General features: G+C 32.1%; 1 protein-coding gene across 1 annotated transcript in view; it reads right to left on the bottom strand.

Moving 5' to 3' along the window:
- Window positions 1-6,223: 6,223 nt before the first annotated feature.
- Window positions 6,224-27,266, bottom strand: part of Spg7 (SPG7 matrix AAA peptidase subunit, paraplegin) — a 73,021-nt gene continuing 51,978 nt past the window's right edge. The window contains exons 15-20 of the mRNA XM_087150724.1: window positions 25,716-25,831; window positions 22,408-22,491; window positions 18,078-18,150; window positions 15,582-15,754; window positions 10,323-10,400; window positions 6,224-6,431 (exon numbers count right to left, since the gene is read on the bottom strand). Coding sequence (XP_087006850.1) covers window positions 6,291-6,431; window positions 10,323-10,400; window positions 15,582-15,754; window positions 18,078-18,150; window positions 22,408-22,491; window positions 25,716-25,831 — 665 coding nt within the window. The 3' untranslated portion in view covers window positions 6,224-6,290. The remainder of the gene's footprint in view (window positions 6,432-10,322; window positions 10,401-15,581; window positions 15,755-18,077; window positions 18,151-22,407; window positions 22,492-25,715; window positions 25,832-27,266) is intronic.

A 27,266-nucleotide genomic window follows, 5' to 3' on the forward strand; every position in this document is an offset into this window, starting at 1 on the left:
TTTATGTTATTTTTTTTTTTTAACACTTGTTAATAAATTCACCATAGTTCATTCAACGGAAAGATTGATTAGATGATAAAAAAATATTACTTGGCGACGGAATCGTATGGTTGGCTAAACAGGTGACAAATATTTGTTACCTTCTTTATTGTGATTTGTTTGTTCCAAGTCTCCTGCTTTTTAACGAAGACTCCTGTATTTTACTACTATCTCTTGTTTACCCGTATATTCTGAAATTTCTCCGTATTTGAAGAAATTTAAGAAAAATAAAATTTCGGCAGTAAAATATCTGCTGATGGCCAAAAATACTTCTCATACTTTATTCTTCAATAGTGCTATTACCAGTACTGCAGTATGTTGAGTGTTAATAGTTTCAGTAGGGCCGGGATAGCCTGGTTGGTAAGGCACTGGGCCCATGTCCACAGGTCGTGGGTTCGCCGCCGACTTCCCGTGTAGTAAATGGCGACTGATGCCTGATAAATCTGTCGAGGTCACAAAGTTCTCGTAACAAATCAGGGGATACTGATCCGGGAGTCTTCAGGATTGCGATCAAAATTACAAGGATACGGAGTTGAACATTGATAGTCGTAAACTCAGAATTGTTTCGGCTGTTTGACGAAGCTTATAAAATAAAATAGTTTAAGTAGAGTTGTGGTGCCTTGTCTTCTGGGTTTGGGTTTAAAATGACAAGGTTACGGAGTTGAACATTAGTAACCATAAATCCTAAATTAGGTCCGTTGTTCAACTACGGTTATAAAATAAAATGCTTTATGCGGATAGTTTCGATGCCCTGTGGGTTGGATTCAAAGGTTACGAGTTGGAACATTGATAGCCGTAAACCTAAAATGGAAAGCGCCGGATATGGAATACAATAAATATATTTTGCTTGGAACGGTTAGAAAAGGATTGAAATTTACATGAAGCACAGAGCTACAAAAGAGTCTTAACTGAGCCATGATGGCTCAGGATGTAGAGCGTTAGCCTTCCAATGAGGTGAACCAGGTTCGAATCCTAGAGATGGTCGGTCGAAAAGAATTCCGCATCCGGCGTGCGGCGACCACAGTGCTGACGTTTCCGCAAATGCGGGTTTCTCCCAATACTTGATCCAGGAGTTCCCTTGTTTTCTGAATTGGGTTCAAAATTACAAGCTACAGAGTTGAACACAGGGTTCCCACGAGTCAGGGAGAATAGGGAAAACCTGGAATTGTCAGGAAATTTTATTTCAACTCCTAAAATCAGGGAAAGTTGCAATTTTCTTACAAAAACCTGGAAAAAAACAGTCTTTAAATTGTCAGTAACACTACTCAGTTATTGAGATTAGAGTTCAATAATTCTAACATCTATTACAATTATTTATTGTAAAAATTTCACATTTTAGACAAACTAAAATGCTTCCTTCCTCATATAATGATATATATTTTACACAAAAATCTAATACTTGGCATAGCAAATAAAAAAATCCAAATTTTCTAATAAAAAATTTTGTAGTATAGATAAAATAAGGTATGGATTTTCATTGAAATTTACCTGGAAAAGTCGGGGAATTTTTTTTCTGAAATTGTGTGGGAACCCCGTGAACAGTAATAGTTCTTATCCCTAAATTTGGTCGTCTGTTCTACAGCGGTTGTAAAATAAAATAGTTTAAGTGATTATAAAAATTGGTTTAAAAAAAATCTTCTTTGGATTAAGATTTACATACATATTTTTTACTTTGTAAGTGCTTATATTATTTCCAATTTTGAATTTCTCTTTTTGACTTACATGATGTTTCAAGGCTTTACTTGTAGCCTAAAAAATGTCGCTAGTAAAATCTCCCGTTATTTTATTTCTCCCAACAATCATGAAAAACAAAAAAAATCTCCGTTATTTTATTTCTCCCAACAATAATGAAAAGCAACTCAATGTTTAGCCGAAAAATAAAGATTACCATAAAGACTTGTTTTATCCTGCTCACTGACATTCTTCTCAACTTGAACAAGACGCTGTTATAGTTATGAATAATTTACCATACCATTTGAGAAAACAATAAATTAGAGACTGGCTTAAAGCTAAAAATATTGTTGGGGAAAGGATGTTAAGAACTGAATTACTGGCTATAGTGAAAGAAAACAAACATCATCATCAATGGCTGAACAGCCCCGGGTGGGCCTTGGCCTTCTCAAGAAGTTTTTTCCACAAAACTCAGAGTTCAGAATGATCTTACCGATCCTATTGTTGTTTCTAATGGACTTAGACAAGGGGATGCTCTGGCTTGTCTGCTTTTCAATATTGCTTTGCAAAAGATTGTGAAAGACTCGAATATAAATACCCGCGGAACAATCTTTAATAAATTCGTCCAAATTTTTACATTCCCTGACGACATTGATATTGTCGCACGAACCCCTGAGGCACTAAAAGAGGCTAAAACTTCACTAGAGGCCGCAGCCTGCATCTTGTAAGCAACCAGGACAAAACTAAGTATATGACCTGTACCAATTATACCAGCCATTATCTTGTAATTAGGGATTATAAATTTGAAACCGTGAACAATTTTAAATATTTGAGATCTGAAGTCAATAGTCGCTTAACGACAGAGATCCGTAGTAGAGTCACAGCAGCTAATCGATGTTTTTTCGGCCTTAAAAAGTATCTGAAATCTAGCTTCATCAGCAGAAAAACAAAGATTCTGATATGCAAAAGTTTGATAAGACCCATTCTTACTTACTCTGCTGAGACTTGTACAATGACAGAAAAAGTAAAGCACATTATTTCTGTGTTAGAAAGAAAAATTTTACGAAGCATATTTGGTGGCCTTAAATGTAACAATATCTGGAAAAGAAGCACTAACTCCGAACTTTACATACTATTTAAAGAACCTGACGTAGTCAAATATATTGCAATTCAGAGAATCAAATGGGCGGGACACCTATCAAGAATGGATAATAACCGCGTTACAAAAAAGATCTTCTCTGCCAGACCATTAGGCACTCGAAAAAGAGGAAGACCTAGACTGCCTCGAAAGTGATTTAAATATTCTAAAAGTCACAAATTGGATGTCTATGGCCAAGTGTAGAAGAGCCTGGAGTTCAACTCTGCGGAAGGCAATGGCCCATCCTGGGCTGTCAAGCCAATGAAGAAGAACCTTTTTCCTGCAAGTATTTTTAAGACCAAAAGGTCTTACTCTAGGTCAGGGGTGGGCAACCTTTATACACCAACGTGCCATTTTCTCTAAAAAATTGCTTAGTGAGGTCATAGACGTGCCGTCAAATAATTTTGACTTCGTGATTATTGGGAAAATAGTAATACTATATACTATCAACTCAAAACTCTTTACTTACATTGGAAAGAAGCATTTTGCAATGTCTCAGTTTGTTATACACGTAATTCAACTTAAAGTAACATCAGTGTGACTTCTGTTGTTGCAGATTAGATGACCAATAACTTATATTAGGTTGTAAGATGTTAGTTTAAGCAGAATTGTTGATTTTCTTTGCTCGTTATTTATTGCTAACTTGTTTTTTACGGTTATTAATTGTTTTTTAGTATTAATTTTTTTATTAATAATTGTTTATTATTTTGTTTGTTTTTTGTGAATTTTAATTTAATTGTTACATATGCTTGATAGCGTAATAACATTTGTGTAATAACAATTCATAGTGTAACAATTGTGATCAGTGGAGTGCCCAAAATATTGTGTCGCGTGCCATAAATGGCACGCGTGCCATTGGTTCGCCATCCCTGCTCTAGGTCATCTATCCATCTCAAATTCGACCTGCCTCTTTTTCATGTGCCAACTGGTCTGGCATTGAAAATTCTTTTTGTGGTACGGTCTTTACCCATTATATTCTTTGTCGTATAATAAAGTTAATAATGTCAGGTTCATTATATGAGTGATAAAGCTCTAGATTTGATCTTCTTAGCCACACACCATTTTCTTTTAATTCCTCCCAAAATACATCTCAAGACCTTTCTCTCAAAGGTACCCAACATAGCCTCAAGAAAACAAACATAAATAGTACAATAAATGAATTGTGGATGAAATAGCCAAACGTCATAAAAACAATTTTAAGATAACCATCTTATGAGTGTCACGAATTTGTAGAAGAGTCACAATTGTTTTTCTTTTCGAACAATTCAAGAAGTGTTTACACAACTTGCCTGGAAAACCTTAAATTATTAGAGAATTTTTTTATTCATGAAAACTCAAAGAAATTTGGATAAAGATCGGGAAAAAAAGAATATTTTTCAAAGCTTTTTTAAAAATTTTATTATTATCTTATCACTTATTTTACCCACTTTGTTTTAGATTAAAATTTATCGCTAAATAGTTTAAAATATCACCAACTTAAATAATACTTAGCATCAAAACTTGCTCTATTATAACCCTGTTAGTCTAGATAAAAATGTCACCTGAAACTCTTTTATGATTGCTAAATGAATGGCTGAAACCTTTTTGGAGACTATGAATGACAAAGAATGTGGTAGAAAAGGGGTTAAGATATTTGCTCCTGTTTATAAAAGTTGGGATTTTTCTTCTGTCTTTAGTCCATGGCTATTTCTCATTCGAGTTCGTTATTTTATTTTGCGCTTTTCTGAAAGCTTTCATACTCCTATCGAATGAAATAGTTGAATAAATTTTTTCTCCGCCAAGCCAACCAATTGCACATTTTCTTACAATCGCTAACAGCAATGTGTTATAATTGCTCCATTAACGCTAATTTTCTTGATTTCATTTTAACCTTTTAAACCGCATTTTAATTTATAAGAAAGTTCTTTTAAGAACCAACTATCTGTTGATAACATTTAGTTTTACTGGTAAATATTTGATTCTTGGTTCAAAATTTGAATTGTGCAGTCAATTACAATGTTAAAAGTTTGAAATTGCTTACTTTCCAGAGATGATATTTTCAAAACTGTTTCCCTGAAAAGCTGGCAAAAAACTAAGGTTATAAAATGAAATAAAGTTATTTTATAAGTATTATAAAATACTTATAACTCAATATTTATTAAAAAAAGTGTTGATCAAGCAGCCATTTTTTAATCCCTATATGATAGATTTAGATGTCCTGCTATTGGTGGCGATCGTTAATTTTGTCTCATTTGACGAGTTCATAAAAAATTTATCTCGAATTGTTTTAAAATATTCTGCTTAAAATATTTGTAATATATACCTATTATTGTAAGCAAAGCAAGTGTCAAAATATTGATTTCACTTTATCAACACTGACATGATTTCATTAACTTTACAGATATGTAAGATTTTTTATAAATCTAGTACAAGGGTTATTTTAAAGCTGAAAGCATGAAAAGATCTAACACTAAGTTATTTCTATACCAAAATAATAAAAAAATTATTTTGAAACAAAAATGATGCTTCATTAATCTTAGTGTGACACAAGGGCACCGGCAGTGGGGTGTAAGAGGGTGCACTTGCACCTCCCTGGCTTTTTTTTTTTTTAATCAAAGCGATACAGAAAAACAATTTTGTTATAAAAAATTTTTTTTTAAATATTTTTATTCAAAAACAAATAATTAAATAATTGCTCCATAATTAAAAATTGTTTAATCAAACAAGAATTGTAATCGTCTTGTTTGCTGTCCAAATCTGTTTATAACTTTTTCAATGAATTCTGAGTCAACTTTGATTCTTTTCTTATACACACTGAGCATGCACAAACTTGGCAGATACATAAAGCTATATTTTTAAATTTCATTTAATAAAATATAAATAATATTATATTTTCTATTAGTTATTTAGTTTAACAAATGTGTATAACACAAACTGACTTCTCACAACTGTAAAACTTCATCAACACAATAAATACCAATGTTAAGCGTGCACAAACACGTTAGTATATGAAACTACTGTTTGTAGTTATTTGTCTTTCAAAGTCAGTAGCTATGCCAGTGCCATCAGTACAGTTTCTAGTGGCAAAATTTGCAAGTACAAGAAATTCATACTTTTTTTTAAATATCTTGTTAACAATGAAGAAATGTATCTTGAAAAAAATTAACAGGTGAAAGTATATGTAATAACAAAACAAAATGCAATAACAGAAAATTTTTTTTGGAGGAGGGGGGGGGTAGTTTGTTAGAGGGTTGCACCTCCTTTTATATTACTCTGCCAGCGCCCTTGGTGTGACATATTTTAAATTATATAACATGTTTTAAAAACACATTGGAAGTAAAAAAACACTATTGTTTGCAAAAACTGATTTACAAAAGCATTCCTCTAAAGCAATGATTTCTATTAACAAATAACTTTATTTACAAAAAAAACAGTTTCTATGGACATTTTCATGTTTTGTAAGTCAAGGCTGCTTTTTCGGCTCTTCAGGGGGGCCGAAATCAATGGCTTCAATCAGTGTTTTTTTGCCGTATGCAGGGGGACCGATTAGTTTTTCTATGTCTGCATAGTTCAATACTTCCTTTTTTAGCAGCTCTTCAGCTAGCTGTAAAAAAAAAAAATGTAAGTAATGCATACAATTAATTTTCAACATAGAATAAATAACGACCTGTTCATAAGTGATGTGACACTCAGAGCAGGGTTCATACAAAGATCAGAAGAAGAAAGCCAAAGAGTCCAAAATTTTAAGGATTTATCAAAAATTTAAATAGTACTTTGCGTAAAAGATAACTTGACAGTTTTTTTTTAAAATTAAAAAGCACTTATTATAAGGAACTTGCAAGAGTGTATATTTTGCATATTTTTTTCTAGCCCTTTTGAAATAAATTTGGACTTGGTCAAACTTCTTTAAGAAAAATAAATTAAGTTAGCATTTTTACACATAAACACATTTTCCAGCCTCAAATATTTTAATAAATCTTGTTTAAAGTGCAGATGTTAAAGATTAACATAAAAACCTACCAATCTTATATTTTTAAATTTGAATACATAAGAAAATCTAAGGCATTTTATGTACACAAAAAAATCACAGTAAATTATTAATTAAGTTTGCTTGTAACATGTAAAATTAAAGTTATTTGCTGTTATTTTTTTTCTTTCTAACTCTTGCAATTCAAGTTTTTTTTAAACGATTTTGACGGCTAAGTCATATCATTTCGTTTTCCCGCTTGGACAGCAAATTCTTCAGCAGACTTTGTAAGTTCATCTATGCAACGCAATAATCTAAGGACTAATTTGGAAATCTAAGTAGTTCCAAGTACTTCTTGGAGACTTTTTTTATTTCCAAGGAGTGTAAGGAGTCTGTACGCACACTGTCAGAGGGGAGGGAAGGCGCTTATGAAAATGATACAGTTTATAACAAGAGAGTAATAAAAAATATGACAACTCATACAGGGTTGCCACCCAAATCTGGAAAAAAAATTCACTGTGTTTTCCCTATACATATTATACACAATATACACTGGTGGACAAAATTAAGAGATGGAAAGCATTTTCGCACATTTCTATGACGCTATTTCTGGACGGTTATTGATATGTAGGGAACCTTATCGAAAGGGACCATTATGCTGGTGGAGGATTCATGGTTTGGGCAGGGATCATGCCCGTACACTGGTCCATGTGTTTGACAATGGTTCCGTGAATGCCCAGAGGTACAGGCAGGAGGTCCTAGAGCCCTATGTGCATCTTTTCAGGGGCGCTGTTGGCCCTGAGTTCATTTTTATGGACGACAATGCACGACCACATAGGGCTCTCATGGTTGATGAGTATCTGGAAAGTGAGGATATTCAACGAATGCATAGGCCAGCCAAATCTCCTGACCTGAATCCTATTGAACATGCTTGGGATGCTCTTGGGAGAGCTATTGCGATGCGCCAACCTCCACCCCCCGAACCATTCTGGACTTAGAAATTGCTCTGGTGGAAGAATGGGAGGGTCTTCCACAAGTCCTCCTTAACTCCCTTATTAACAGCATGCATATTCATTGTGCATGCTGTCTGTCAGGGGTGACCATACACCATACTAAGGCAACACACATTGTACAAGTCTCACTTTTATCCTTAAGTTCAGACTACATTGGATTTATTGGCAATAGGTCTTGCCAGTGAATGGCACTTTCATTTTTGTTTTGCATACTTTATTATCATGGAATAAGCTATATCCATACCAAATTTCATTTATTTATATTCAGTATTTTTTTGAGATATTTGGGAAAATGTCTTCCATCTCTTAATTTTGTTGACCAGTGTATTAAGAGGAAACAATAATTACTCTGCTCTTGAGAGATCTATATAGAGCTAACTATATTTAATAGTTTTAATTGCTGGCAAAAACAGCTTTGCATACTTAAATAATGCTATAGTAAAAGAAATAGTTTAGTATAGTTGGAATATCATGGTTAAATATCCCATAGATTACGTTTTGAGTGGTCACCATTTTTTAAAAGACAAAAATATGAAACAAAATTCCCAGTATTTTCCCTGTTTGTAAAGAAAAAAAAATCAAAATTCTGTGTATTTTTCCTGTTATTTTAAGTGATTTTTAAATTTCCTGTATTTTCCAGGTTTTCCTTGTTCTGTTTTAGTTTTTAAAAAAAAACAAATATTAAATATTAGCAGGTTAAATATGATAAGATTATTTGTTTTAAATTTTTTCCATCGAAATACGTACGACTACCCTCATGAGTTAGCATGTGCTAAGTGAGAGTTGCAGTGCACTAGTAGATTACAGCAAATCAGAAGAAAGAGGTAAAGAAAATCAAAGCGTAAAAGGAGAGTGAACCAAAGAATTGAAATGGTATCCCAGTTTGGAATTGTCACCAGAAGAAATGTGATCATATTTTGTACACTTATAACTTTCTTCACATATGAACTCTTCTGCTCAGTTTCCCCCTTCCAGGCCAGCTTGTCGTAATTGAATAATCATTATTATTGTTATGCTCACAATAATAATGATGGGGCAGAGTTATCGACCATGCCAACCTTCATCTATTAAAAGGTACCTCGTGATTAAATCAAGTTAGCATGTCTTATATACCAGTGAATTGATGTTTAATTTTTGTAGTGGTAGTTATGCTACAATACTCCCCAAAACCAAGCGAATTTAAAGCAGAGGGTGCGTTTCTTGTTTATCGGTGGAGATATCTATGGCCCAGAATATGATTTCAGCCACACATAGTTCATAGAGCATTTACCCCCAGATTGTAATTTTAACCTGAACCAGAAAAGAATCAATCTCCTATTCTGTACCCCCAAATGTATGATGTGCTATGGGAACATGGAGGACATTGTGACCCAATAGATTTAACGTACACCAGTCAACATTTACTACATGGGTCACATGATTGTAGTGTTTTTTTTATATTTATTTTAAATCTTGTCCTTTGTGAATATCTCAAGCTCAGGGTTCCCACTCAATTTTCAAATTAAAAAAAATTCAAGGACTTCCAAGGACCTACTTAGTAATGGATAAATGTTTTCTACACTAGGGTGCTACAGCAGGCTCTTTACTGCTTATACTTCCAGGTTGCTGTTTCTGGTGTATTTTGAAGCTATTTGGCTTACAATGCGATCATTGTGTTTTGAGACTCTCTTGAATAGTATTTCTTGTATACATGTGTTTGTTACCCGATTTGTGTTTAAAAAAAGAATCATTATAAAACTTGTCATTTGAAGATCTGTCATTTCAAGACGTAAGAATTGTCACTTGAAAAAAAGAATCATTATAAGACTCGTCATTTGAAGATCTGTCATTTCAAGACGTAAGAATTGTCACTTGAAAAAAAAAATGGCTGTAAAATAATATACCAACTAGAAAATTTAAACCAAAATGATCATTAATAAAATGAACTTAGTCTCGCTGCTCTAACAATATGCTAACACTAACGCATGATGGTGCCAAGAATAAACAGTTATAAAGAAGTAAAAAGAGGCTAAATCAGAACTGTCAAAAAAGTGAGTTCTAGAATCGCTATGTGTGATTCATAAATTATTTTGATGAGAATCACCAACAGTAATTCTTAAATCCCTTGTATGTCAGTTGTACTTCTTAAATCCGAAATTTTAAATGCGACACACATTAGGAAAAAAGGACCAAAATTCAGCGGAATCACTGATCAGGGTTTAAAATTATCTAACAATCAATTATGAAGAAACGTCACGAAAAAGTAAAGTATGCTATTACTAATTTTTAACACTAGTTGTATCATTACAATACTTGCAAAACAGAAACATGAAACATAATACACCAAGTAATCTAGTGAATTTATTTGACTATTGTTGAAATCTAAGAAAGAAATCTCCTTGAATCAGACGACATGCATTATCAAGCGTCAGATAATGATTTAGAGAGATTCTTTTGTAACATCAAATTCAAAAACTAGAATATTTCAGAATTTTTTTAAAGTAAAAAAAAAGTTATTATAATTACAGAACCTTACCAAGTTTAATTTTTCCCGATTTTCAAGCAGGACGCTCTCAGTCTTCCTGTATGCTCTAGCAACTAAACTTCTAGCTTGCTATATAATTCAAAAAAAAAAAAACAAATCATTATTTGAACATTTATAAAAGGTTTTATATGCTAAACAATATAAAATATAAACTCTTTCTCTTTTTTACAAATTAAAATTATCTGTTTCAAACAGAGTTGGCAAGGTTTAGGACAGAATGGATTAATCCATGGTTTAAACCGTCCTGTCTTAAACTGTCCAAAACCCCTTTGCCTAAAATTGTCCAAAACCCTTTTGTTCAAAGTATATCACAATTTAAAAAAAAATAATGTGAAAAATAAAAGGTTAATTTTTGAACAAGAAACAAAATGAAGACAAGTTTTTAATTTATTAAAAAAATTTATTATTATTTTTAATATTGCATTATTTATCCTTATGCGAAAACATAACTTATGAGTATTAAAAGGATATTTATTTATATTTAAAGGATAAGGTATTCACTTTTGTTGTTCAATGAATAATGGAGCTTCAAAAGTTACAAATCTTTTCCTATTTATATATTATTAAGCAATTATAAAGCAAATTGCATAAAAAGTATCAAATACGTATTAACTAACTCCCTGGCATTACAGTCCATGTTGGACCATGGCCTCACTAACAATTTTCCTCCAAAGTCGCCTGTTTCTAGCTCTTTGTTTCCAGCTTTGGACTTTTAGAGGTCTTTTTCCACCTAGCCAAACCATCTTTTGACCGGCCTTCCTCTTTTCCTTTGGCAGAAAGTGTAATAACCTTTCTTATTTAAATTTCTCATTTGCTTCTATTAATTTCTTTTCTTTTTGTATGCATTTGCATTCCTGAGTGAGTTTTCAGTCCTTTGCTAATATCGTTTGAAGATAAATATCGAAATAGAAATCTGAGTTTTATGCTGCAATTTGAAAAATAAACTCACATATCATAAGACATGTCATTTCTTTGCATTTAAAAAGATTCTGCAAGAAACCCCCTTTTTTAATAAAACAAGGTGCCACTTTAAAACATGAATTCTCAACCTCTTTACTCATATATGGATATTCACATTCATAATTATGCTATCTATTGATACACAAAACAAAGAGTTTAAAAACAAGAAAAAGAATTACATTTGAACAATCAAGCACTTTCAATTACAAATTATTAAACAATTGCATAAAAGAAAAACAACAATTTAATTTGGTACTCAGAACAGGGGTCTGTTTAGAATCACAAAATATCTTTTCATAAAAATAGAACCTTAACAAAATATTTTTACTTAAAAACAGATCCTTCACAAAATAATTTATCTTTTAATCGAACCCTTCACAAATTTGTTTACCTTCATTATTGTATTTCAAATAAACCCTTCCCAGGAAGGGGGAAGACAGATGTAAACGAACTAAGTTTTGTCTGCGGCAGAAGCTTCTTCCTTTATTCATCCGAAATTAATATTGTGCTTTCAGCAGTATAGGCTAAATACCAAATATTTGTATGTTTTATCTCAAATTTAGTAGCAGCAATTGCTGTTTATTTTTTAAAATTTAATTTTTTATTACTACAGTGAAACCTGTCAAGTTGACCACCCTTGTAAGTTGGACACCTGCATAAGTTGACTTCAATTATCAAGAACGGAATTTTTCCTATATAATATAAAGAAGCAAAACCTTTGTAACTTGACCACCTGTCTATCTTGTATGTTGACCACTGAAATAAGTCAATTTTGTTGAGGAGTATTAAGAAATTCTATTCTAAAACCCTCATAAGTTGACCAGAAAAAAAAAATTCAGAAAATTTTCTGTCATTTTGCAATGTATGTTAAAATTTCTCCTGTTTAATGAAATTGAGTAAAAAGTTAATCTAAACTCTTCTCCTTCTCTCGTTTGTTATTGTTTTCATTTAGACCACCAAGTATGCTCCGCAAAATATTTCTCTCGAGTATTGCGATACAATTTCCCTCCAGTTTTGTGATTGTCCAAGTCTCTGATACGTATGTCAAAACTGGCCTGAGAATGTAGAGTAAGAGCTTTGTTTTTTTCTAAAAAGAAACCTAGATTTAATAAATCTTCTCAGCCTATTTGACAGATAGAGTCTGTTTTTTATTTTCAGGAGTCATTCTGTTGTCAATAGTAATAATTGATCCTAAGTAAGTAAAACTCCTTACTGGGTAACTTTAAATTATGCTAATTAATTATAGCAGATTATATATTAAGTTACAAAATCAGACACAAAAACGCACTTTCTCTGAATAAACATGCTTTTTTCAATGGATTCAAATTTCTGGCCCTCTGGGGGGGGGGGAATCAAAATATGGGGGGGGGGATTTTTGTCTATCAAAATAAATTAAATATTCAAAGAAATGAATAAAGATTTTCAGTCAGAAAATTCATTTTATAAATATATATTTATATAATATAAGAAGAGAATGAAATAACAAATAGCCAAGCACAGAAGACTTGCGGTTAGTAACACACAAAACAGCCAATTAAAATTGAGAATGCATATGTGTGAAAAAGCAATAGTTTTTAATAATGTTGCTTGCTAAATGTTATGACTAAACTTACCAGCTAAAGCTGAGTGGCGACTTTTATTTTATTTTGAATATGTATAAATACGGTGTCACAGTTTTCTATTGTTGTCTGTGCATTTTCATTGGCCTAAAAATCACGAGGTAGGATCCAGTTTTTCCTCATTCATTTTGATATTGCTATGGTTGTCATCGGCATAAAATTAACAAAAGTCGCAAAGGTATTGTTTTCCTTTAAATATTTTTGTATCCCTAATTTAAACTTATTTTCCAGGACTGCTATTATTAGTGAAAATATGGTTGTGAACTCTTGTTTGTGCAATATAATGTTATAAGAACGTAAATGCTACTTTAAAAAACGATTACTTCGAAAAATCACATCTGTTCACCAAGAGATCTAAATGTTTTTAATACTAATACAGGGTTCCTACACTATTTTGAGAAAACAATATCCTGACTTTTGCAGGTTTTTCCTGATCTTTTACAATAAAATTCCTGACCCGCCGTTTCCCACTCCAACAAAACTTTTAACATTGCAGTTTCAATTAGTAATAATATGCTACTTAGTCATAAGTATCATAGATTGAATAGGATAAACACTTATATATTAAAGTGGAATTGCATAATAGCACTTTATATCCCAATTATATTATATTTTCAGAAAACTTGTGAAACATATTTTTAATTATCATGATTAGATTAAACTTTTAGTGTGTTTTTGTAGTTAGATACGAAAACTATTTAAATAAAAAGATCAAGAAAATCTGTTGGATTAAGGAAATATTATTTTATTTAATGTTAAGTGGAACCAAATGCATGAGTGTCGTCAGGATATAGAGGGTTAATCAAATCTGCGAGATATGTAACAGTATCCTCAAATAATATTTACTCTTAAAACATACTTAATTTTTAAAAATCACAATTTCACTTAAAACTGACTTTTCTTTTAAAAGATAATATTGATATATAAAGGGGAAAAGTCAAGAAAAGGTAATTATATACAAATAAAAATTCAGATAGAAAAATTATGCAACTTGCATACCTGCCAACTTTTACGCATTCGGCGTAAAATTTTATTTCTATATTTAAAGTGGTAGTAAAATGTATGCTTTCTATATATTCCTTGCATTTATAAACTTAATTTATAATCTTTTTAACCACCACTATTTTTTTTTTTAAAAATACGTACACATAATAATATTTAATACTGTCATGGTAGTCTGGATAAGCTGTTTTAAAATACAGCGTATGTTTCTGCCTAAAAATGTAATTTAAATTCCATTTTACTACCACTGGGGAAAATCTTCCTCCAAAGGATTAAAAGTTGGCAGATATGAACCTGTGAGAAAAATAAAATCAGAAAGATCTTTTTTTTCTCAGTATTTTTAAATTTATTTCTGTAATAACTGCAAGCTTCCGGAGAAACTCAGGGGCTCCTATGTTATACAATATTTCTCAACATATTTTGTTGTTTGACAATTTCTGAATCAAGAACATCCAGTTCTGTTGCAGCAGTTTTCGTCAATTTAGATTTTCTTAATTTCAAATCATCAACCTTTTCCTTTATTCGTTTTCCAGAAATTTCAGCTTTTTTATTCTTTCTTTTTTCTTTTTTGGCTTCTAATGCATGTCTCCATCTTGTTATAGATCCTTTTACAGCATCTAGCATTTTTTCATTAATGTCTATGTTTTTTATTCCATTTATTTATAAATGAAACATAATCATACATGCGCCTTTGTGAAATAATAGAGTCTTCATTGAGGTTTTCAACCAATAAGCTTTTATTGATTGAAAACCCCCCTTCGACTGTTGCATTACCATGAGAGAGGATAAGAAAAATTTTTATAACCTCCCACAAATTTTAAAATTTTTTTTCTCTGTGCAAATATTTCGAAATTTTTTTTAAAATCACTTTTGCTGTGGATGAAACTCTAAGAAACTTTTTTGCTCTTCTTTTTTTTGGCAGCATCACAAAACAGTAAAAATTCCTTTTTTGATTTTTCTGCTGTTGTTTCAGCTACTATTGTCTGTAAACCAGTTATTCACACAAAGAGCAATAAACCTAGCAACCCTATCAAAAATTCCTTATCATTGGATAAACAGGAGGAAAATTGCTAACAGGACAAGTTCTACCAGCGAAAGAGGAATGTTATTATGAGGAAATTACATATTTTGAATGACAGAATTTTTCCTTGAAACTTTATTTTTGCCTGTCAGTCTTTGAATGAACTATAGTTTTTTTTTTTAATTTTCCTAACTATATGAATATGTAAGATAAATCCTGACTTTATGAATATGTAAAAAAAAATCCTGACTTTTTAGCTTAATTTTAGAATAGCCTGACTTTTGCAGGTTTTCCTGACCGTGTAGGAACCCTGTAATAGATAGTACCTATTATTTGGACGTGGGAAGTAGAGGCACAAGCATAAGCAAACATAATTCCTTTTAGCATATACATGTTAAGGGAATAATTTTAACTTTAGTAGAAAAACTGTTTTCTGCCAAGAAAAGACAATTATTGTGAAGCAATCATGGGGGTTGGTGAGTGGTAGCGAACAGAGGGCTGAGCCCCCTAGTATATATATATATATATATATATAAAACAGATTTTTTTAGTCTAAAAATTCTAGTTACTCTAATTGTCATTGAAATCAGTCATAAATTAAGAGCTTTAAGTAAAAAGGTCAAAATAGTGATATAAATGTGTGCTCACTTCGTCGATGGTACGAGCCAATCTTTTACTGTAAGGTTTTTTACCAACAAAATTGCTTTCACCAGTTTCTTCCTCGGAAGGAAATGAGAGGGGACCAATTATTTCATCCATACCATACTGCCTTATTTGAGAGTATGCCATCTTTGTCACTTTCTGAAGGTCATCTTTGGCCCCTACAAATAAATGGTCGGTCAATAGTGGTTTGGTTATTTCAACAGAGAGTAAAACATTAATAATTTATTACAATATGAAATGTAGGGTAAGGAATATCCAAAGGGGCACAATAACAATACCATATTTTTTTTTTTTTTGGAAACACTTTCTTGAAATTTTAATATATCTTTGCATTCTTTTTTTTCTGTTCTCAGATATATTTCATTCCAAATTAATTAAAACTTTGATTCTCAAATCATCTTCTTTTTCATTCTGCGTTCTTGCACTGAGGAATGCTGTATATTATAGAACCAAAACTATAATATTTCTGTTTGAAGTGGCATATTTCTGTGTACAGTGCCCGCCGTTTATTAAAATCACTTTCGTTTTATGCTCTTTTGATTTTATTAACCGGCTGATTTTATTAAGAGGCGATTCAACATTTGAAAAAAGAAAACTTTTTTACGATACATTCTAAATGCACACACTTTAAAAGCTGAAATAATGACCACATTAATGATTTATTTTAACAAATTTAATTATTTTAATAAAGTAAAACCCTACAAAAGATTAAATTTACAAAAGGTTTGCAAACAACCGATCAATGGTTGCTTGAGTTGCAGTATTTAAAATTAACTTTTCAACATCATTTGAGAGTTTATAGAAGTTTTTATAGTTTTCGATATTCTTCCTTTTTGTTCTAAAGCTTTCCGCAATACATTAAGTGCTTTACTGACTTCCATTGAAGATGGCACTGATGAGTTTATTTCATCTTCTGAGTCTGATTCCTTCATTCCTTGATGGGAAATAACTTTGCAATTTTTGATGTCTGTAACAATTTCAGAATCAGATTTTTCTCCTGATGTTTGCAGGTTATCGTCAATAAATACGTAACGTGAAAAATTCTCGTACATTTCATTTTCTTTATTGCTGATCATTTCTTCGAAACAGTTATGAGCCCCATCTCCATTGAAACTTCACGTTGACTACATTTAGGAAACTTATCATAGTTTTGCAACACTTCGAATTTATCTTTAAGACTCAAATCCATCCTTTTCGGCATGCTGATAAAATTTAACACCAAACAAACTTAAAAATGATATGCGCTCTAACTATAATTTACTCAAACGGCTGAAATAATATGGAACATGCACACAGACAGTTTTTGGAAATCTATTCATGTTCTCTGTTAAGATAGATAACAAAAGAAACTTCTCTCCCTTCTATGGTTCATTCAATAAAAAGTAAGATAGGAATTCGACCCCTGTTGAGTGAGATAGGTTTCTCCAAACTTCATTCAAGTCAAGGAATTGACATTGATAAATTGATTTCTATGAACTCGCCGCTTACCACCCACATTTTTCCTTAACTCTTACACTATGTATATCGCAGAAAAGTGCTAACCACACCAGTTTCACAGGTTTGTGAGTAACTGTTGCTTCTTCTAAAAAAATCTTTAAACTTCGAAAAATAAAATTTTATAAATAAGAACAAAAAAGCTGAAATATTGCACCTTTGATTTATTATGTAGTCAAAATTTTGATTTTAAAAAGCGGCGGCATTGATTTTATTAAAGGATGTTTTTAACATGTATTAATATTGTAACGATTCGGTTCTTGCCGATTTGATTTTATAAAGCGGCTGATTTTATTATCCGGTGATTTTATTAGCGGCGGGCACTGTACTTTTATTTTTATGTGGAGCTTTCTTGGGGTGCCCACAAACACTCAGAATAAAAAAAAAAAGACTTTCCAGACTGAATTTCCCTAATTTTTGTAACCAGTGGATATATTTTTATTAATTTTTCAGTCATGTCATAGTCTTAAAATGTATTACAAAGAACTTATACTTGTCATTAACATACAAGTAAATTGATTTTACTGATTTTTTTTAGCATTTCAGATGAATTTTCTGTGATTTCTCTAATTTTTGCAGAAAATTTCCCTGCTCTTCCTAATTTATGGCCACCCTGTCTGTTTATATAACAGTGTAAAGTTTACTCTTTTTATTTTTCACTTGAATTTATAGTATTGTTTGTTTAAAATTCAATCAAACTACCTGAAGAATGTTATGTTAAGCAGCATCTTAAAAGAATTGAGTCTCACTAAATAATGTATAGTTCAATCTTTTTATTTTTCACTTGAATTTATAGTATTGTAATTCAATCAAACTACTTGAAGAATGTAATGCTATGCATCATAAACGAATTGTGTCTCACTTATTATCAGATACCCAATAATTTGAATCTGACAAATGCTTTGTAAATTGAGTACTTTGATTTCTTTCCAACTTGATAATGGAGGCCAAGAAAAATGCATGTTCACAATTAAAGCAAAAACTTACCAGTACTAATTTGATTGAAGACTAATGCTTCAGCTGCTCTTCCTCCCAATGCCATACACATTCTCTCAAATAACTGTAAACAAAAAAGACAAATATTTTATTAGACTTTTGTGTATCATTTATACATATTTTTTTCAAAGAGAAAAAAACATTCTTATATACCTCCTCCTGTAATTTTAAATCAGGCTGCGTAGCCAGAATTTTCAACAAAAAAAGCACCTCTTAAGTTATTTTCAAGAAATTAAAAAAATATATTTAATTACTTTCCTAAAAAGATCATAATAAGGATCTGCGTAATAATAAATATTATTTTTTCTATCGTTTATAGTTCTTAATTTATAAGTTCTTATTTATAAAGTTTTTATCTTATTTATAAAATTCAAAAACTTTACATAATCATGATAAAATAACTAGCTACTGATAAAAACTGCAGAGAAAATTGAGAAAAATCAAGAATTTTTTTAAAAATTTATAACGAAAATCGACACGACAAAGAAAAAACTCTTTCTAAAATAGAGAAAATTAAGCACTTTTCACAAACCCCAAATAAAAAAAGCACATTTAAAGGCTTTTAAAAAATGCAAATAAAAAATAAGCACCATTTAAAAACACTACACACCCTGTAAATGCTAAGACATTTTTTTAAAAAAGTCTTTGGATGTAGAAGTGAAAAAAAATCCACAGTTATGCTATCTGAATAAAAAGAGTTGAATGTGCTGTGAAGATGAACAATTATTTAAATTATAATTTATCACAAAAATTAATTTACCACATTTGAACTTCTTTGAGTTCATATTTCATTGAACTGTTGGAAAAGAACTTCAAATACCTTGGAACAATAATCAATGATCAAAACAGCATAAAAACAGAAGTAGACAACAGAATTAAAATGGCAAGCGTTTCTTTGGACTAAGAAAGCAATTAAGATCAAGCCTAATCAGTCAAAAAACTAAAATTACAATTTATGATTCTTATTCTACCTGTATTGCTCTATGCAAGTGAAACATGGACACTAAACGTAGACACTCAGTGTACTCTTGGTGTTTTTGAAAGGAAAATCCTTAGAAATATTTTTGGCCCAGTACAGGAGAAAGGTTGTTGGCGAATCAGATACAACTTTGAATTATATAGACTCTATGGACAGCCACAGATAGTGCAGGTCATCCGAAGCAATAGATTAAGATGGCTTGGCCATATCTGGAGAGGTCCAGAAAATAATGCAGTCCGAATCGCCACCTTTAAAAATCCTTCGGGATCTCGGGCTAGAGGAAGACCTCCAACTAGATGGCTGGGTGACACTGCTAAAGATCTAAAAGTATTAAAGATAAATAACTGGAAAAAAGTCGCCATGGACAGGAAGCATTGGAGGCTACGTGTGGTTGAGGCAGCCAAGGCTTGTAAGGGGCTGTCGTGCAGGAGAAGAAGTTGGAAAAGAACACAGAAAATTATAGAATTGATTCAGGGAAAAAATATTAGTATACAAATCACAATTTATTCACCTTTTGATTTAATTCATTGATTTCAGTAGGAAATTTATTTACTTATTTTTTAATTTATTTATTCTATGCTGCAATGTTAATTTAAAAGACAATTTAAATAAATTCGATGCATCATTTTGAATTTGACAAAAGAATCCTCGTGTTGCAAAATGCTTATAGTGAGCATACAATACATTGATAACAGGCCTTTGTTATAACAATTTTGTACAATTTTAATATTTAGGGCAAACATGTTGCAGTAAACTGCTGCCGACCGCATAGCAAAGGAAGTGGTGAGAAGTATTTAAGAACAAGAACTTGAAAATAAAATATTAAAATTCAATTTAAAAAAAATATTTTCAGATCTATACATACTCAATATGCATATATTATATAAGGGGTGGCCAACCTGGGGCTCGCGAGCCACACGCGGCTCTTTGAAGAATTATTTGAGGCTTTCAATAAATATATCCGAGTTCCCTTTTCATTTTTGTGCTATTATATTTAAAAAAATTATTATCGTTCCGTATGTGTTTCAAAATGTCTTTTAAATTACTGAGAACAAATATGAAAAACTAAGTGCAGCGTTGTTCAATTCAAGGTGAGTTTTCCATTTCCAATATAATTATGACACAAAAAGCATCTGTAGAATTAGAATTAATAAAGTGGCAAGAAGATCAAGCTCTACAATTAAAATATAAGTCGACGTCGATTCCTGAATTTTGGAAATTTGTACCAGAATCGAAGTATCCTGAATTAAAAAAGGCTGTTGGTCGAATTATTTCAATATTCGGAACAACGTACTTATGTGAATCATTTTATTCCAATTCCTTTGAAATTCGTGAAATCCAAACACCGATCAGTATTAACTAACCAGCATCTCAAGGAAATACTGAGAAGTGCTGTCACCAATTATTCACCAATTTTTAAAGAATTACCAAGAGAAGTAAAATAAATCTGTTTAATTTTTAATATTTAAATTCAATACACATATTTTGTACTTTTACTTATATGTTTTCAATAAATATAATAAATGTAAAAAAAATTTTAATACCTTTTTTGCATACCTTTTAAATACGTATTTATTTGCGGCTCGCAAAGAATTTCAAATTTTGAAAAATGGCTCGACTATTAAGGAGCTTGGCCACCCCTGTATTATATTATGCAGCATCAGGCTCACTTGCTAAAGTTTATTTCATTCAATATGTAAATAGTAAGCTGTATTTTACTTTAACTGCTTGGGACAGAGTTACTAATATCTCATAAGCAAATGTATGCAGGGGTGATAGTGAGCCCAAGTCAAAATTCCGTAAAATTTCTTGAGTAAAAAAAAATGTTTAAATCGAAAAATTAGAAAAAAATTTAAACAAGATTTTTCCTTTTTATCAATATTTCTTAGTTTATTTAAAATATATTTAAAATTTTACCCATACCTATACCATTTACACATATCTATGATGACCTGGAGAAGTAATTGAAATTTACAAATATGTCTTTTTTTCTTGAGTTTATTATAATAACTATTTACTGATAAAAAATGAATATTAATCTTGAATATAAGCTTATAAAGTATCTGGCTCTCCCTTACAAACAAATAAAATAAACAGAGTTTTTAAGTTCCACCTTTGAAAATTTGATTTCCGGAAACTTTTGTGATCAAAGATTTTTTTAAACGTTTGAACCTTCGATCTCTCGTAACTTCCAGATCACGGTTAGCGAAAAATCCAGATTTTTTCCGGAGCACAATCAGCCCTGTGTATGAGTATAAATACTGTCACGAAACTAAATCTTATATTGGTGGCATGACAGCATTTAAACTCATACACTGATTATTTCTAATAACATGCCAGCTATTATTGATTTTATTGCCCCCGTATTTTTACTCATATTCTAAAACGGAGTTGCTTCTTTACAGACAAAACAAAATTCCTGGAAATTTCTACTCTTTAGCTGAAAAAAATAAATAAATAAATTTGCTTTCAAATTAAAATTTGATTGTGATAGCATTAGCTGATTGATAACAATATATAGATGGCCTAGAAAAAGATCTTTTGGTCTTAAAAAACTAAAAACTGGAAAACACGCAGTAAAAAAACTTCTTGAGAAGGCAAAGGCCCACCCTGGCCTGTCGAGCCATTGATGATGACAGATGAAGATGTAATGTGCATTCATTCTTGCAACACTGTAGCAGGCAAAGCTATGGTCACAGTAGAGTAATGAAGGTCTTACTATAAGTTCAAGTTTTGAAGCAACAGGTTTATAACTGTTATAAGCCAATGACTGCAACAATTTGGACACATATAAACATGTTTTATAAGTTGAGTATTTTTATTTGAAAATCAAAAATCAAACTGCCTTATTTAAATAACTTTTTTTCTAAACAGAATTATTGGGAAAGCTGCTTGACTGCACAGAATCATTAAAAGCATTTGAAAAAATTTATACTGATTTGTCACTAGGTAGAACATAGACAAATTTATATAAATTAAGCAAATTATGTATATTTTGACCACTTTTAAGAACAAAACTAAAAATAAACTAATAAACATTTCAAAAACTATGTTTTTTCATGCTGATTGAAAAGGAAAAAAAGTAATTTTATTGTATTAAACCTAAAATGGAAAATGTTGGGCATATTTTATGACAACCAACATTTTTTGTAACACCTTTTGAAAGTTAATCATGCTACTTTCTTCATTTTGTTTTAGATGTCAAAAATAAAATAAAAAGTTATTCCTCTTTTCTTTCTTCTGAAAAAAAAAGTTTTATTTTATTTTATTACTTCTGTCCAAAGAATTAAAATTTGGCAACAACAACTAATATATTTTGCATTTAAAACATGTTAAACTTACTTCTTCCGATGAATACAGCTTTTGATCTGAAGGAAGGTATTGAGCAAAACCTAGAACGTTTGTAGTTCTCGGAACAATGGATACCTTCAAATGAAAGTAAAATATAAGTGTCCACACAGTAAAAATATATGCCAATACAAATTGATTGATACATAGCAAATACAATTGATAAGAAAGTTCAAATATGATAATATTACTATCATTATGGATGGTGTATTCAATATAAATGTAAATAATAACAATCTTGAGCTCGATACCTGCTCTAGTTTCGGTTAAAAAGTTTGCAGCTGCTTACTACATGTTATTCTGCGAAGCGATATTTTCAAACGGATAATTTTGTTTTCATCAAAAGAAGTAAATTAGATAATTTCTGAGTTCAAATCTGCCATATTTCATAAGATATTAATGTTATTAAATAATTCTGGTGAGTTTAAAGTAAAAATTTGTTTCAGTTATTTATATATTGTTAAAAAAGGTGACATGGTTGCTAGATTTTGAATAACTCGCTTTTTGGCTGTCCTGATTTGGCCTCTTTCCATTTGTTTATTACTGTTTGCTCTTGTAGCAAGCTGTGCACCATTTTACGTTAGTGTTAACACTTTTAGCATTGTAAACATAAGTAATAAGTAATCAAATACCATGTTTGCAAGAATCTCAAAACAAAATGATGCGAAATGGCATTAAAATACAACGGAAACAGTAAACCGGAAATTTAGGCGGTATCGAGCTTGCAGCGTTCCCTAGTGTAGAAAACACCATCCATTAATAGCATATCTAAAAGACATTATCGCAAATATTAACCATGATGATAATTATTGAATATGATATTACTATGAGAGTTGATACATTTTTAGAAGGTAAAGGGGAAACATTGATTACTGTAAAAATAATATAAAATAGTTGGTAAAATATCACGATTCATAGTAAAATATTGATATTTTTTGACACTATATTACAGTATCAAAATTTATGCAATATTGGTCATAGGAACCGACTTTTGTGTTGCTGAATGCTCGGAAAAGCAGCCGACAACATGCGGTTTCTATAACCGATAATTGTATATTTCTACAGAATATCAAAAACAGGACATTAATGTCAAAGTATTAGAGTCGATATATTCAGATTAAATTTAAAAAGTTTAATTATAGTGGAATACATAAGGAAAAAATTGACTTTTATTAAAAATAATCTCGATACAAACATTTTTTTAAGTTAACTTTATAACGGAATGTTTGAAATAATAATTCTGATGATACGCATTATCGAGCCGAGATGACTCGGGTAGAGCATTCCCTTTCTAATGAGGTGAACCGGATTCCCAGCGATGGCTGGTAGAAAGGAATTTCACATCCCGCTTGCACTGATTGCAGTGCTGATGTGAAATATTCTCAGTGGTAGATGAATCATGGGTTAGAGTCCCCTAGCCGCCAGGCTAACCGTGGGAGGTTCTTGAGGTTTCTTCTCCATGCAACACAAAAGCGGGTTAGTTTCATTAAAAAATGCTTCACGAAGGCAAATTTCTCCCAATACTTGATCCAGGAGTTCCCTTGTCTTCTGGATTGGGTTCAAAATTACAAGACTTCAGAGTTGAATATTAGTAGTCGTAGACCCAAAATTGGGTCGCCTGTTCTATGACGGTTATAAGATATGCATTATCTCTAGAATGAATTACACCAGTGGTTCCTGAAACGGGTGGGCACATGTCAGAGAGAATTGGTTTGAAAGAAATTCCATTAAATTGACTCTTTTTTTCGTTAAAAAATATGGAAGCTAAAAGTCTAAAAATGGAAAGGATGACATTCTGGAAAATTCATCATTAGATGACAGCCACTTCGTCATATAGAGAATTAGCCGCATAATAATACATTACATATTCCAAAAACTATTTCCCCATCCAAATATTTTGTGTTTCTGTTTTATATTGTAGTCAACAATAATTAAGTATTAAAATGCTCTCATTTGTTATAAATTGCATGTATTTGGATATTGAGAAGCTGATCAATTAAACCAATTTTTTTTTCGTTTCTAAGCAACAAAGTCATGAGATTTTTGACACTAATTCATCAAATACACTCGATACAGAAGTAAACAGCCAAAGCCTTCTTCACCAGGTCCCGACATAGCCTAATTGGGGCCCGGGCAAAATCTTCTTTGTAGAGGTCCCCACTGCTTCAATAATGAAGAACCAAACTTTATGAAGGTATTTAAATTTTCACCTCATTATGCATAGGTAAAAAAAAATTGACTAGAACCTAAAATAGCTATTAAGTCCTCCTTCTAATGGTCAGACGAAATATTGTTCTGTGCATTTTATTGATTTTCTGGCAATTCTATGTCCATCATGCCAAATGCAGATTTCGGACTGTTATTTTCAGATTGTTAACTTTGACATCTAGCTGCAAAAAATTCCTATCCTGGCTGACATTAGGGAGGAATACAGCTGAATTTTAGCAATTATGATGGTTGAATCAAGCCAATCAGAAGTCTATATTTTTGTAAACACATTGCATTTTGAGATATGTAAAAATACAGCTTTTGATTGGCCAAATTTGTCTTTCATAATTGCGAGCTGAATTCCTCCCTAGAAAGCAACGGATTTACGAAATATAGATTTTTTGTGTTCATACAATGGATTAGCTAGAAGAAGCTAATAGAAAACTGACAGATTTTTCCCCGTACTGATATTTTGATTTAAAAAAAATTCATTAAAGAAGGAAATCTAAAATAAACTTTTTATTCGATTTTGGGGCCGCCTCTGATGTGGGGCCCAGGGCAACTGTCCTCGCCTTTGTCAGGCACTGTTCTTCACGTCTTTTGTGTCCATAGCCTACACGGATGGTTTGCATGGGGAAAACATAGGGTTCGTCGCTGGTTATCGCTGAATGCACAGTGTTTAGCAGACAAATAATTAATAAATGAAGAGTGGCTAGGGATAGCCTGGTGGGCAAAACGCTGGGCCCACGTCCGACAGTTTGAATCCCGCCGGCCGAAGACTCCTCGCGTAGTAAAGTGACTGATGCACGTTAAATCTTTCAAGTCGCAAAAGTCCTCCATGTTCCTATAACAAATCAATACCTCTGGGGGTACTGGATTGGTGATCGATCGTTCTGTAATTTTCAGGTCAAATTACGATCTGTGGATGTATGAATGTGTCCGCCCTATAAACGGGTGTGGCAGAAGTCTAATTCTTGGCCATAGATGGCGCCACTGAAAAACAAGAAACGCACACTCTGCCTTAAATTCACCAAGCAGGTTGACCTTGTGGCATTAGAAACAACAACAACATAAATGAAGAAAAATGAACTTACTTTCATGAGTGCATCTGTATATTTCATAAGCCATCCAACTAATGCGTGCCCACATTCATGAAAAGCAATGATTTTCTTCTCTTGAGGAGAAATCACTTTACTTCTTTTCTCTGTACCTGCAATTTGATTCAAAACTATAGATTACAGCTAAAGGGCTCCCACTCTCTTTACTAAAGCAAAAATTAAGCACTTTGTTTTCTTAAAAAAATTTAAGACTTATAAGGGCCCTTATTTTCCAAAATAAAAATCACGCAGTTTTTAAGGACTGTGGAAACCCTGTGCTAAATCAAAGACAAGGACTGATCTCCTGAAAATACAGGGTCATTCAAAATGAATACAGATGCCTATAACCATTTAATGAAAAAATAATTCATCGATAAAATTCACACAGAATGTAGAAGGAACTTCAAAATTTTGTATGACATGCACAGATTTTTTATGTGACTTCTCTCCGTTGCACGGACAACATCTAGGCGGCAGTAGATTCCATTCTGAAGCATTTGTGCAGTCGCCGATGCAAACGCATTACCAATGTGTTCTTTGAGTTTTTCAATTGTTTTCCTACGCAAACATTCTATGCCATCTTCATATGTTGATCCCATTTTCAGGTTATCGATTGTAACACTGACAAAATCTTCTCTGTACTTTGATAACAGAATGAAAATTGTTAAATTCTAATATGCAGAATGGTTTCTGCATGGGACTCGCCATTTTCACTAATGAACTCTGTGCATGCGTAGCATTCCGCTTCACTTACGTAAAGAAATTTAGAAGTTCTATCTACATTCTATTTCAATGTTATCGATAATTATTTTTTCATGAAATAGTTATAGCTAAACGACGGTGGCTGAGTGGTAGCACATGTCGCTCCCGCGCCACAGGTCCTGGGTTCGATCCTTGGGCCGGGCAGGGTTGACTCAGCCTTTCATCCCTTCAAAGGGTCGATAAATGAGTACCAAGCATGCTTGGGAACACTGGGGGTTTCGCGTTCGGCTGACCACCTAACCGGAACATCTGCTTCTGCACCCCAGAGCCCAAGGTCAAGAAAACTGAGATGGGCACAGTAGGCCATGGCCCTCTATGGGCTGTCGCGCCGCTAAGTTCAGTTTCAGTTATAGCTTAGAACTGGAATAGCTTCGTAGGTAGGGCACTGAGCCTGTGCCCAAGAGTTCCAAGGGTTTGATCCCCACTCTCCGAAGACTCCCCGTGTAATAAATGATCATTGATGCACGCTAAATCAGTCGAGTCTCAAAGTCCTCCATGTTTCCAGAACAAATCAATACCTCTGGAGGTAACAGGGTGCATAGCCAAATTATTCAACAAAAAATAAGCACCTTTTAAGCACTCAAAACATATTTGTAAGCACTTTATATCATAATTAGACAGGATTTTAAAGTTTTTGACAATTGACGGTTTTATCTTGTTTTAACCGTCATGTCAAAGAAAAAAACATTATGGCATTGTTTTTGACAATTGTCAAAAATCATAAAATTTTGAATCACGTAAAATGAATGGCGTTTTCATATGCTACGAACTGACAATACGCCAAAA

The sequence above is a fragment of the Parasteatoda tepidariorum genome, chromosome 9, assembly GCF_982258835.1.
Source record: "Parasteatoda tepidariorum strain Cologne lab strain chromosome 9, Ptep-v5.0, whole genome shotgun sequence".
Classification (NCBI taxonomy): domain Eukaryota; kingdom Metazoa; phylum Arthropoda; class Arachnida; order Araneae; family Theridiidae; genus Parasteatoda; species Parasteatoda tepidariorum.